Below are 11,120 nucleotides of genomic sequence, written 5' to 3'. Positions count from 1 at the left end.
AATAATTTGCCCGTTGACTTAAAACAAGTTATTTGCCAGAATGAAATTTCAAAGTATTTTATTACTTACGTCATATGACCTTGCTCAGATGAGTGATTTTGAAACACCCGTCACACCATCAATTTTCATCCAAACGAGATGTTTCATACTGTAGTAGCGCAATCTACTCGTCTCGTTGTTTAGATATCGATAGCACGCATCAGAATGACAATATTGTTTCTTAGGCAAACGTCATGAAAAAAACCGTACCACGACCAAGTTGTCACTATGTGGTAATCAATGCGTGAACAGTACGGAGGTCAGGCACGACCGAGTTTGAGAGACGAGTAGTAAACCTGTCTTCCGCAGCTCATTTCTGTATGCATTCATCCTAGTCTCTTCGTGGTAGCTACAGCAGTTAGGTTGTCTGTGGCTCGGTTTCCCCTGATACATTCTGTTGGATGCCATGCCCATCATTTGGAACTTCCATGGTTTTGTCCAGAGGCCACAAGGATGGCTGAAACTACCGACAGTAAGATTCATGCTATGTTCGAGAGGTTAGAGACGTTTTAGTGTCAATATTATAGTAGCAGTGTTGCGCAGCAGTGATGATGCTATGTATCTGCATCACAGCTAATGGGGCTGACTTCAGCACATCGTGCGCACTCTCGTCGTGTAAACCAAAGTATGAATAAAAAAAAATACGTTTTGACACAGATTTCAGTATACAAATTTACATATTAAAATCTGGCCAAAAAAATTGTCTCCACTTTTATGGAATAGAGGAAGTACTACACCATTTTGCGTTTAATTCCAGCTTATTTTCGATATATTTCCACCAACCTCCGATATATTTCACGGAATCGCCAATATAATTCACCCAACCTCCATTATATTTCACGCCGACGTAAAATATCGCCGTTATATTTCACCCAACCTGCGTTATAATTCACCCAACCTCCAACTTTCGAAAATACAATTCACCTAACAATCATTATAATTCGAGCTGGGAATCTAGAAAAATCTGAGCTCGATGGAAGAGGCCATACCTGCACCACAAACTCCGGTACGTCTCTCTGTTGACCGCTAACATGACGTGTCAAGACGCTTCGTTCTTAAAACTAGGGCCGTACTCCCCGATGTTGAACCCGATCGAGAATATGTGGCTGGCGTTGAAGAGCCATATTAAGACATCTTTGCGCGAACGAGTCGCGACCTTTATGGGGCTACCGCCAGACGGACAGACTTAAAAAGATGTAACTCAACAATGAATTAGGAATTGAGCCGAATCGTTTGCATGTGTACACGGCCCGCCTTGAGCCATTTTATGTCCGTGCTGAGAACATGGAAGACATGGACGTTGGTGCTTGAGCCGTAGATGTCGTAGATATGTTGCGTGGGTTGGTTTTAATTTACTTTCCATGAAATATACCAGTGGTCAGGTGAAATATATTTTCGAAAGGTGAAATTAAGTGTTGGTTGGGTGAATTATATCGGAGGTTGGGTGAAATATAATGGCCAAATTTCAATTCGGCGTGAAATATAATGGAGGTTGGGTGAATTATATTGGCGATTCGGTGAAATATATCGGAGGTTAGTGGAAATATTTTGAAAAAAAAGCTGAAATTAAACGCAAAATGGTGTAGTACAGTCAAGTTGTTGTTTTTTAATTGTTCTCCATGCAGGAAGATCACTCACATTTCGATTTCCATGACGGCCGTGTATGGAGAATACCACGCTTCCGAGGCGGTCGCGTAGTTGCATGCGCCGTATCGGCCCGTGTTTGGTATGCCCAAGAAGAAAGACTTCGACAAGGCCATCGCCGAGTACCAACGACGACTCGGACTTGACGAGATCGACATCAAGGTTGTCGTCGCGCAAAAAGTTCGGGTGTCAGACTGGTTGCGAAGCCGGTTGGAAGTGCGCAGCGTCAAAATTCACACCGTCTACAACGGCGACCTCTGTGATGTGTTCATCACCAAGTTTATCACGGGAACTCATCAAAGTGCCGTGGGCGAAATTGCACGGCAATTGGGTAATTGGGACACGATGCTAACGGTCTACTGCTGCACGGCTTTTCGGGTAGACCGTTGAGGTTTCCGACAGCAACTCGTGAGCCCGATGGGGTAGCCAGCCCCGATTCCGACCCCAACATGCCAAGACTCGTGGTGGAGGTGGAGCTGTACCATCGGAGTCTCAAAGGCGCTGACAAGTGGGCTCGCGAGTACTTTGGCTTCATCCCCAAACTGCAGGACCTTCTCCTCGTCAAGATTTATCCTCGATGAGTGGACACACGGTAATGTGCATGTTGCATATTAACCTCATACTGGTAGATTTGCCGCCTTGGCTGAGTTGTACCAGCGCCACGCGACAGGCGCGCCGACTATCACGGACGCAGTGAGCTTTGGGTCGGCCCCTCTGTGCACCATCGAATATGTGATGGACACCCTGGGGTACCATGGATTCGCGTGTTACAATCTCCGCTGAATGCCGACGGGACGCGGCCCCCCGTGTCGCCATGGCAGCCCCCGTCGAACCCGACCATCACAGTCCCTGCCACCGATCTGTTTTACCTGCGCACGGATCCACTCACGCACGTTCGTGACCTGATCCCGCATGCCAACCCCCACGCACAGGATTTCTCGTTGGACTTGTTTCGCCTCTTCACCAGAATCGACCAAAACACAGTCTTCGACTAAATTAAACGGTGTAATGTGACGCTGGTTGGTACCAACATGCTTTAGCGGATCAATCAAAGTTCTTTGACTCGGGAATTGTGCCCAAGACGACCACGAGTCTGTCTTATGCAGTCGCCAACGCTACTGACGTGTTGTTTGTAGCTCCGATGTACACGAGTTATCGTCATTCGAGATATATGTTGTAGATCTGGCCATCCATCGTGAATATCTGATCCATCCTTTTGTTTCACTTCGATATGCTCAACATCTCTATCCGAATCGCAACAACACCGTCAACTAACAGCTCGTCTTGAGGGATGGTGATCGTTCTACGTCTGATTCTACATCTAAGTGTGTACGAGAGGGCGAATGGGTGGTGGTGGTGGATTTGAACCAGTGTGTTACGGGTGATTTCTCTCTCTAGGGGTTGAATGCAAACAAATCTGCTTTATTGTCGATACAGTATTTGATATACAAATTTGGGGAGGGGTTGTTTGCAATCGAATCGCGCCGACCAAACCGATCCACAATCGATCTGATTGGTTGAATTTCATTGAGAAATGGATTTTTATTGGTTAATATTTTTTTGAAGTAGCCAATCAAATCGATTTAAATTCCAACGACACGACATGAGCCTCGACTTGACTTGATTCGTCGAATAGACCGAAAATACCAAATAATTTAGCTTGAAAGTACAATGTACCACATTCGATATGATTGTTGCCACAACCTGGAATCCCATCACCCATGTCCCACGCAACAACCCGTGCCATTATACTAGTAGTATTTTCCTAGTACTAGTAGTACTGTATATAGAATATATATATATATATATATATATATTAATAATTAGAAAATTGTTTTGATCACTCGATTAGCAGATTTACAACACAATGCATACTTTGCGCCACGCCGGTGGCTCGTCGTGCTGACCCTGGGCGTTATATCGATCAAACACGGTGGGTACTTCAGTGCCCGTCGCGCGGCCTTCCAACGCCGTCGGCGCCGGAAACAGCCACATGATGCGGCGGATATGAGCGTTCGACATGTACGGGTCCAGGACCCACAGCCGCTCCAGCGCTTGGTTGTGATTGGTCAGTTCTGCAGAAAGTTGCTCCGACACACTAAGCACCACATGACCGCATTGGAGCGTGTCCACAAGGAGCGAGGCGGCGGCGTCGGCAAACTCGGCGCCGCCGCTTTCGACAAACACTGCGTCCGACACTAAAACCCAACCACACACATTCTTAATATCAAGTGGTATATAGATAGATATCTGTGGTCGATTTCAAAACGATTCAAAATATAGATATATTTGTCGATCCAGCCAACATGTATGACACTACAACTCCACCACCGAGTCAGTCATCACCAATCCCAACTACTCTGAGGTTTCTGTCTATATACATATATATACGAGTATATATATGGTAAGGCTCGAGACTATTATTCATGTGAATATATATAAATATATACGTCGTAGTACTAGTATATGAGACACTACCATTCAACTACCACACCGAGACAACCGCCACTCCCAACATCACTTGATGTTCCACGACATTTATATATATATATATATATATATGGTAAGTCTTGAGAATATTATTCGTGTGAATATATATATAAAAGTGTGAAACCATCGTAATAACGACCGATCATTGTGGACCACAGTAGTCTATCTATAAACCAGTATATATAAATATAAAGCCAGTATATATATATAAAGCCAATATATATACAAAGTCACTATATAAACTGAACATTTGTCTACTTTCAAATAATACAATCTTTGATTGAATGAATGTACACTGGGGATAAATTTATTCTTCTTTCAAGGTATCTTGAGCAAAATGCCAAATTGTTCACTAAAGTACGAGATGAGAAATCGATGAAAATAGGGTGCGTCTATAGTTTTGAGCAGCACTGTATATATAATAAAGCCACTATATACATATATAAAGGCCAGTATATATATATATAAACCAGGATATGAAGTCAAACATACCTTGCCAACCCACGACGGTGGAATTGTGCATGTTGCTGTCGAGCATTCGGCGAAGGCCATGGAGGAAGGGATGGGTGCCCATGTGAGGCATCCAATCCCCCAGAAACCGAAGAAGCTTGCCGCGCTGGACGTCCAAGTCACTTGACCGACGGAGGTACCCGCCTGTCGGCAGCGGGCGGACGGCAAGGACGCGGGTGTCTGGATCGAGATGATACTGGCATGATTGCAGGGCGTTAAGCCGGCAGTGGAATGCCTCGTACTATATGAGACGATGTACGATATGCTAAACAGTGACGATGTCATGGATGTGTTACGCGAGAATGGGCGAGATGCGCATGGTAGTCGCCGCGAATGCGCGTTTTGACGATTTCCAGTTGGAGTAGGCTACATGAGCAACGATATCACGACACATGAAGGACATGGGATGTACGGACTTGGCATCGAAGGCCGCGCCGTGGCCGCGCACGGGACACCTTGTGAGGCCGAGGAGGTCGACGACAGACGAAGACGCCATCATGTCGTCTGACGGCGCACGCGGCGAGGATGTGTTGTCTGCAATCTCGATCCTAACCCACCAACAAGAAACGTGATAAGGCGACGACAATGGACGACGGCGGGAATCCTACGCGACGGCATCCTGTAGGTCGTCGGCCGAGACGGTCTGCTTGGCCTGTTCATACGCATCAAGAAGCGTCTTGGCCGACGGATCCTGGTGGAAGTAGAACTGCCGACATACATCTCGCCACCTCTTCAGGTGCGCCTCGTCTTCCTGCACGCAAGTGCAGACCGCCGTCGACTGCATGATGACGGCGTCTGTACTGTTTGTGCCAAGGCGGCGGCGCACGGCACATCCGGAAACACCCATCATATCCGGATAGGTATTTTCCAAATACACAATTTTATTCAATGAAATGATTTCTACGAATATTGGCTAAAATACAGGTCATCGTTGTGGCCGATTATAAATACTTTCAGCCAATCAAAGCCACCTAGAATTGTCGGGATACTTATTAATATTAATAGCACTACTGTAGTACTATTAATATTAATTGTGTACTATTAATAACGTTAGTATTGAGATTCGTTTTGATGGAAATTAACAGTATCAAATTAATTTCCAGTGCAGAACAAAGGGAGTATTACTCCGTATTAATAGTAGTACTAGTAGTAGGTATGGTGCACTCCATCTACAAGCCACCTCCTTTTCACACCTGGGAACTCACAGAACAGGATAAAAGGAAGTACATTTAAGAGCCTGTTACAAGTAGAATTCGAAAACTAACGGTAGAATTGGTAATGAAATGACTCATAGTATTATATCGGTAGTACTACTATTAATAGTAGTAATAGTAGTAATAGCAAAAATAATACCATTAATAGTAATTACTATTGATATTAATAGTACTCGGAGTAGTACGTGAGCTTATGTTAATACAAAAACAATCGTATTAACTTGAACATTTCGTTTGTATGACATCAAAGACGACACTAACATTTTTTACGCTACGTGAAGAAGGGTGGGCGATTTGGCCTTGGAAGAATGCAGCGCGTGGTAGTTGTCGACTGGAATATGATGGGACTGCTGCAAATTGGGGGAATTCGACAGCCCCACGTCGTTCGCCGGGGTGAGCACAATCGCGGGGTCGGCGGTTTGGTCTTGTTTGTGGATGTCGCGGTAACCCATATAACTCTGCGCAGAAAAGATGACGAGGGAGGCCCAGACAAGGCCAAACCCCAGCAGTATCACAGCGGAAAAGTGTTCGTGAAAGGCAAACGCAGCGAGCAGCACGACGATCGTCGGGGTTACGTACACGAGCACCCCCACGACGGTGAGCGGGAGATGCTGGACTGCGTACGACAGTGTCACAAGGGGGAGTGCTGTGACGACCCCCGAGCCCACGAGGAGCAGGTCCGTGTGGATTTCGCCATGGCCAAACACCCCCCGATTGCCTTCCGACACTTCCACAAACACCAAATATGCGACAGCGGGCACGACCAACATGGACATTTCAAACGCTACGCCTTGAATCGCATTCAAGCGCACTAGCGGACTCGTTTTCGCAAAGCTGTACAGGGCTTCGCACAGCGCCAACACGAGCGACACCCACGGAAATACGCCGTACCCGACGGAAATGACACACAGCCCCAGCGTGGCGAGGCCGATGGCGGCCCACTGGTACCGGTGCAGCCGCTCCCGAAGAAACACGACCCCCAATAAGACCGTGATGAGCGGCAGAATGTAGTCCCCCAACCCGGCTTGGCTCACAAAGCCAGCGTTCACAGCCCACACGTACACGGCCCAGTTGCCCGAAATGAAGAGCGCGGCGATGCCGTGCCGCCGGAATGCCGCCGTCGTCTTGGCGTGCCCGAACGCGGTGGCGAGAACAGACCAGTCGCGGGCGAACGCGACCGTGAGGGTCGCACACAACACGAAAGACCACAGAATGCGATGCATGAGCACCTGCAGCTCAGGCACGTGACCTAGTTCGCGCCAGTAAAGCGGGGACACGCCCCAGATTGTGAACGTCGTCAAAGCCGCCGCCACCCCACGTAGCTTGGTCATGGTGGAAAAATATGTAAACTGGTGGGGACTGGACGTGCGACATCGTATGGGAGGACAGGGGTCGGGTTCTTGGAGTGTGCGCAGCCAACCGATGACGTGGAGCCGCTGGCGTCGATGCGAAGAGTGGGATGGAATGTCTGTCCATGTGACAGTCGATGGGTTGTCGCAGGTGCATAGTGGAACGTGTGTGCCATATATCAATCATCACACGACGACACCCACGCCAGAACAACATGAACGTTAACGGTGCATAACGGTACCATGAGATACCTTGTGTCGGACGGATCGACCAAGTGTCGATCGTTATGCAATGTTTCAAGTCGGAAGCTGAGTAGGAACGAGGCGAGATCGGGGCAGCAGCACGTGGGGATCAAGTGTTTGGGTGGCGACAGATGGATGCCCACCTCCTCAACCAGTGTCTCACAAAGGGAAAAACTGCTGCGACGGCGCAACTTTGGTCCAAGGGGTGTCGTTACATAGTAACGATTGGTCAGGTCGCACTGCACCGACTACTGTACTGTAGTTTATTCCTTCAACGCAAAGAGTTTAAATCGTGGCGGCGTGATCAGCGGACGCATATGGCAAAACGAAGTTACCGTAACGTTAAGCTTACCAGTACCGTGACGAGTGTCAAGTGGTGCTTTTCCCTCGCCTGTGTTCACGCCTTTTGTCCTCGCCTATTTTCTCCCAAACTCTATCGCCTAGTCTATCAACTCTGACAGGCCGAGACAGTGGCCGCTTTATACCTGCATGTTCTGCATATTCTTCATGCCGCAACCCTACCCTAGTGATTGCTCACCCAATCACGGCTCTAGCACAAGGAAAAGAGCGCTGATTCTCACAGGTCAGTGTTTCCCTTTGGCTGATTTTTAGCCAATAGAAACGAAGCTAGATAGTTTGTAAACGACTGAATGTCACTTTTGGTTTTCCCCTGTCCCGCACACTTGGTTTGTCTTGGACACTCTGCGCAAAGTTGCTACACGCCTATCACCCACGCCTACCTCCTGTTTCTTGCTTCGTGACACGTTATGAGCCCTCCTGCTTCGACCATTACCGCCTACTCCGGCATTCTCCTCGACGACGCCTACAAATTCTATGCTGCGTGGCGCACCACGTTTGAAGAAGCGACCGTGACCGCGGGTTTCTTCTCCCACTACACCAACGAGACCTACTGTCCCACGCGCATTGAAACGGACGCCTACACCATCAGTCAGGCCAAACTCCAGGTCGACAAGATACGTAGTGACGCGAAGTACTCTATCAACGGTTATGCTGGTGACGCCTTGGAATAGCGCCTCGCAGCGGTGAAACGCCTCGAACAAGACTTCGCACGCAAGTTTCTTGATGAGTGCATCGCGGAGTCCATCGCCGCCTTACGCGTCCAAGCTAAGGCATTTCTCTTCAACTCCCTCACGCCTATCCTCCAACAAGTCATCATTACTCACGCCTCTCCCTTCACTCTCTGGGCCGCTCTTATGGCGCGCCATGAAGCCGGCACCCGCGATCCCATGATCCTGTTTGCGAGTCTCACTCAACTCAAGTACAGTGAGGACATCAGTGCCGAGACCCTTTTCACTACTCTCGACGATCAGATCAATCTCATCGAAACGGCAACCCTCCCCGCGAACGCTGACGCTCTCACGGCTCGCGAAGGTGATGTAAAGACCTTTGAGCTCTTTGGAACTCTCTTCTACTCTAACGCCTTTGCTGCCAACAAAGACGTGTGGGACGCCGTCTGCCAGCTCCAATTCAAGGCGCTCGAGGATGGATCTGAATGCACGCCTACTGCCATCAAGGCTAGTATTCGCCACACCCTCAACATCGCCTCTCGCCGCAATCTCATCCTCTCAGATCAAGGCTCTGGTGACTCCGAATCCCGTCGACGCCAAGTTGCTGCTGCTGCCACATGCACTACACCTCCTACCGTCTTGTATGCAACGCCTTCCACTACTCACCCTCCGCCTACTTATACTGCTGCTGCTGCCTCTTCTTACGAGTCACTGCCACGTTGGGCACACTCCAACTGTCACAATCATCCTTTCAATTCCTGTTTCTACTGCGGCTCGCCTGAACACCGCCTTCCTGATTGCCGCACCATGCGCGATGATGACAGTCGAAACCGTATCCGTGCCGGCGTTCCCAAACATGTGGTTGATACACATTGCCGTCGGAAACGTGCATCGTCTCGCAAGATCATGGACGATCACACGCAGCATCATCGCCGCGACCGCGACGACTACGACGACAACCACGGGAACAATCAGGGTCCTCACAGCAGCTATCCCAAGCGCCATCGCGATGACTCTCGACCGCCTTCCCGAACTTCTACTCGTTGATCGCCTCCACGTTCCTCGCAAAGAGATCGTTCCTCTCGAGCTACTCAACGCCTTTCTACCACTTCATTTCCCAACCACCCAGACTCCAGTCGTAGTCGACCCATATCCCCTCCATCCTCCGCCTATCCTCGCCTTTCGTCCGCTACCCGTCGCGTTCGTTCATCGCCTCCTAAACGTCGTGCTTCTCCATCACGACCATCTGCTGGATGGAATACATCCCAAACCTTTCATCCTTCTTCCGCCTCTCTACGTCGCTCTACCTCGGCACCACCTGCGAAACGACAACGCCTTCCCACTCCCGCCTCTCAAACCTCTACTACAAAGGCATCTATTCCGCCTACCTTAGCTACAACGCCACGCCCTCCATCTTCATCCACGCCTACCGCCCACAATCGGGCTACCTCCACAGCACTCATCGTTCAACCCCAGTTTCCATCCCAACAAAACTATATACCAGATCCTCCCGCCTCTTCTACGGTGGATGACTCTCTGCTGCCCCCACTCCCCGCCTATCGTATTCATCCTCCGCGTACGCCTCCCAACTCTAACAAACCCACTAAACGACCTCCCACGCCTGCCGATTATGTTGACCCGCCTGCACGACAGTTACCCGTACGTCTCAACCGCCGTGGTGGCGCCTACAGTGCACCTCCGCCTCCTCGCGCTGCGCGCCCTTATTATTCCTCCGATGAAGAAGACCGCTGGGGTCCAATTCATGACGTCGCCTACGGCCAAATGGCCAACATTACTGCCGACGCCTTTCACCAACTGCCTTATGACAAGTGTGTCGCCTACCATCTTTTCAAGCACCAAACCGGTCTCCATCCCAAAGCGCGACCACCGCCTATCCCACTCATCAAAGACAACCTCCAACTCAAAGACTACCAAGCCAACCCTACGCCTCCCACAATGACCACTCACTTTCCCTTCTACGTTGGAATCTCCTGGGACACGGTCAGCCTAAAGGTGTATTTCCCCAACCACACCAATCCCTTTCCCTTGGAACCTTCACTCTATCCCCAGCTCTCCAACGAATGGATCATCGACTCTGGTGCCACCGCCTCCTGCACGCCTCACCGCCGCTATTTTATCGACTCCTCCTTTGTCGACAAATCATTTACTCTTGCTGTGGGCGATGGTGGCAAACTTCCTGTTCTCGGCTACGGACCGATCAATCTCGGTGTTACCACCCACTCTGGCGACACCTCGGCCACTCTTACCGCTCATCATGAGCCTCTTTCTCTACCCTTTGCCCTACATTGCCCCGCCTTACAAATCAACCTTCTCTCCGTCCGTCACTGTGTGCAAGCTGGTTGCCACTTTGATTTCTCGCACCCATCGCACTGCCTCATGGACATCGGTCGTGGACTTTATTTGCGTGCTCAAGTTAACGCCTTGGGACTCTACTCCTTTCCGGCGCAGCCTTACACACGCCTAGCCAGCAACCCTCCGCCTCACCCTCCTGCTACCGTTGCAGCTGCCATCATGGAATTTCAGGCTAACCTAACTGCTCACCCTTCCCTTAGTGATGCAGATCCATACCATATCAAATTCGC

At 49.5% G+C, this 11,120-nt stretch overlaps 4 protein-coding genes across 6 annotated transcripts; 2 read left to right on the top strand and 2 right to left on the bottom strand.

Annotated features, from left to right (window-relative positions):
- Window positions 1-1,702: 1,702 nt before the first annotated feature.
- H257_16422 (hypothetical protein) lies at window positions 1,703-2,095 on the top strand (the record flags this gene model as incomplete). The annotated part of the gene is made up of 2 exons (XM_009844852.1): window positions 1,703-2,014; window positions 2,066-2,095. The coding sequence occupies 2 exons, from the start codon at window positions 1,703-1,705 to the stop codon at window positions 2,093-2,095; spliced, it is 342 nt and encodes a 113-aa protein (XP_009843154.1).
- Window positions 2,096-2,132: 37 nt separating this feature from the next.
- On the top strand, window positions 2,133-2,678 carry H257_16421 (hypothetical protein; the record flags this gene model as incomplete). Its single annotated transcript, XM_009844851.1, has 2 exons — window positions 2,133-2,203; window positions 2,354-2,678. 2 exons carry the CDS (start codon window positions 2,133-2,135, stop codon window positions 2,676-2,678), a joined length of 396 nt encoding a protein of 131 aa, XP_009843153.1.
- Window positions 2,679-3,514: 836 nt separating this feature from the next.
- Window positions 3,515-5,512, bottom strand: H257_16420 (hypothetical protein). 3 transcript variants are annotated; one of them, XM_009844848.1, is made up of 5 exons: window positions 5,292-5,512; window positions 5,100-5,231; window positions 4,980-5,049; window positions 4,666-4,924; window positions 3,515-3,881 (listed from the first exon to the last, which is right to left on the bottom strand). In XM_009844848.1, the coding sequence occupies exons 1-5, from the start codon at window positions 5,465-5,467 to the stop codon at window positions 3,541-3,543; spliced, it is 978 nt and encodes a 325-aa protein (XP_009843150.1). In that variant the 5' UTR covers window positions 5,468-5,512; the 3' UTR covers window positions 3,515-3,540. The 3 variants fall into 3 exon arrangements, with proteins under 3 accessions (XP_009843150.1, XP_009843151.1, XP_009843152.1); XM_009844849.1 differs by lacking the exon at window positions 5,292-5,512 and having other exon boundaries at window positions 5,100-5,289; XM_009844850.1 differs by lacking the exon at window positions 3,515-3,881 and having other exon boundaries at window positions 4,600-4,924.
- A 651-nt stretch (window positions 5,513-6,163) lies between these two features.
- H257_16419 (protein RarD) lies at window positions 6,164-7,228 on the bottom strand (the record flags this gene model as incomplete). Its single annotated transcript, XM_009844847.1, has 1 exon — window positions 6,164-7,228. One exon carries the CDS (start codon window positions 7,226-7,228, stop codon window positions 6,164-6,166), a length of 1,065 nt encoding a protein of 354 aa, XP_009843149.1.
- Window positions 7,229-11,120: the final 3,892 nt, after the last annotated feature.

This window comes from Aphanomyces astaci (assembly GCF_000520075.1).
Source record: "Aphanomyces astaci strain APO3 unplaced genomic scaffold supercont1.86, whole genome shotgun sequence".
In the NCBI taxonomy this organism is placed as follows: domain Eukaryota; phylum Oomycota; class Saprolegniomycetes; order Saprolegniales; family Verrucalvaceae; genus Aphanomyces; species Aphanomyces astaci.
Note: the sequence above shows the minus strand (reverse complement) of the source record. Positions and strands in the feature narration are given on the sequence as shown.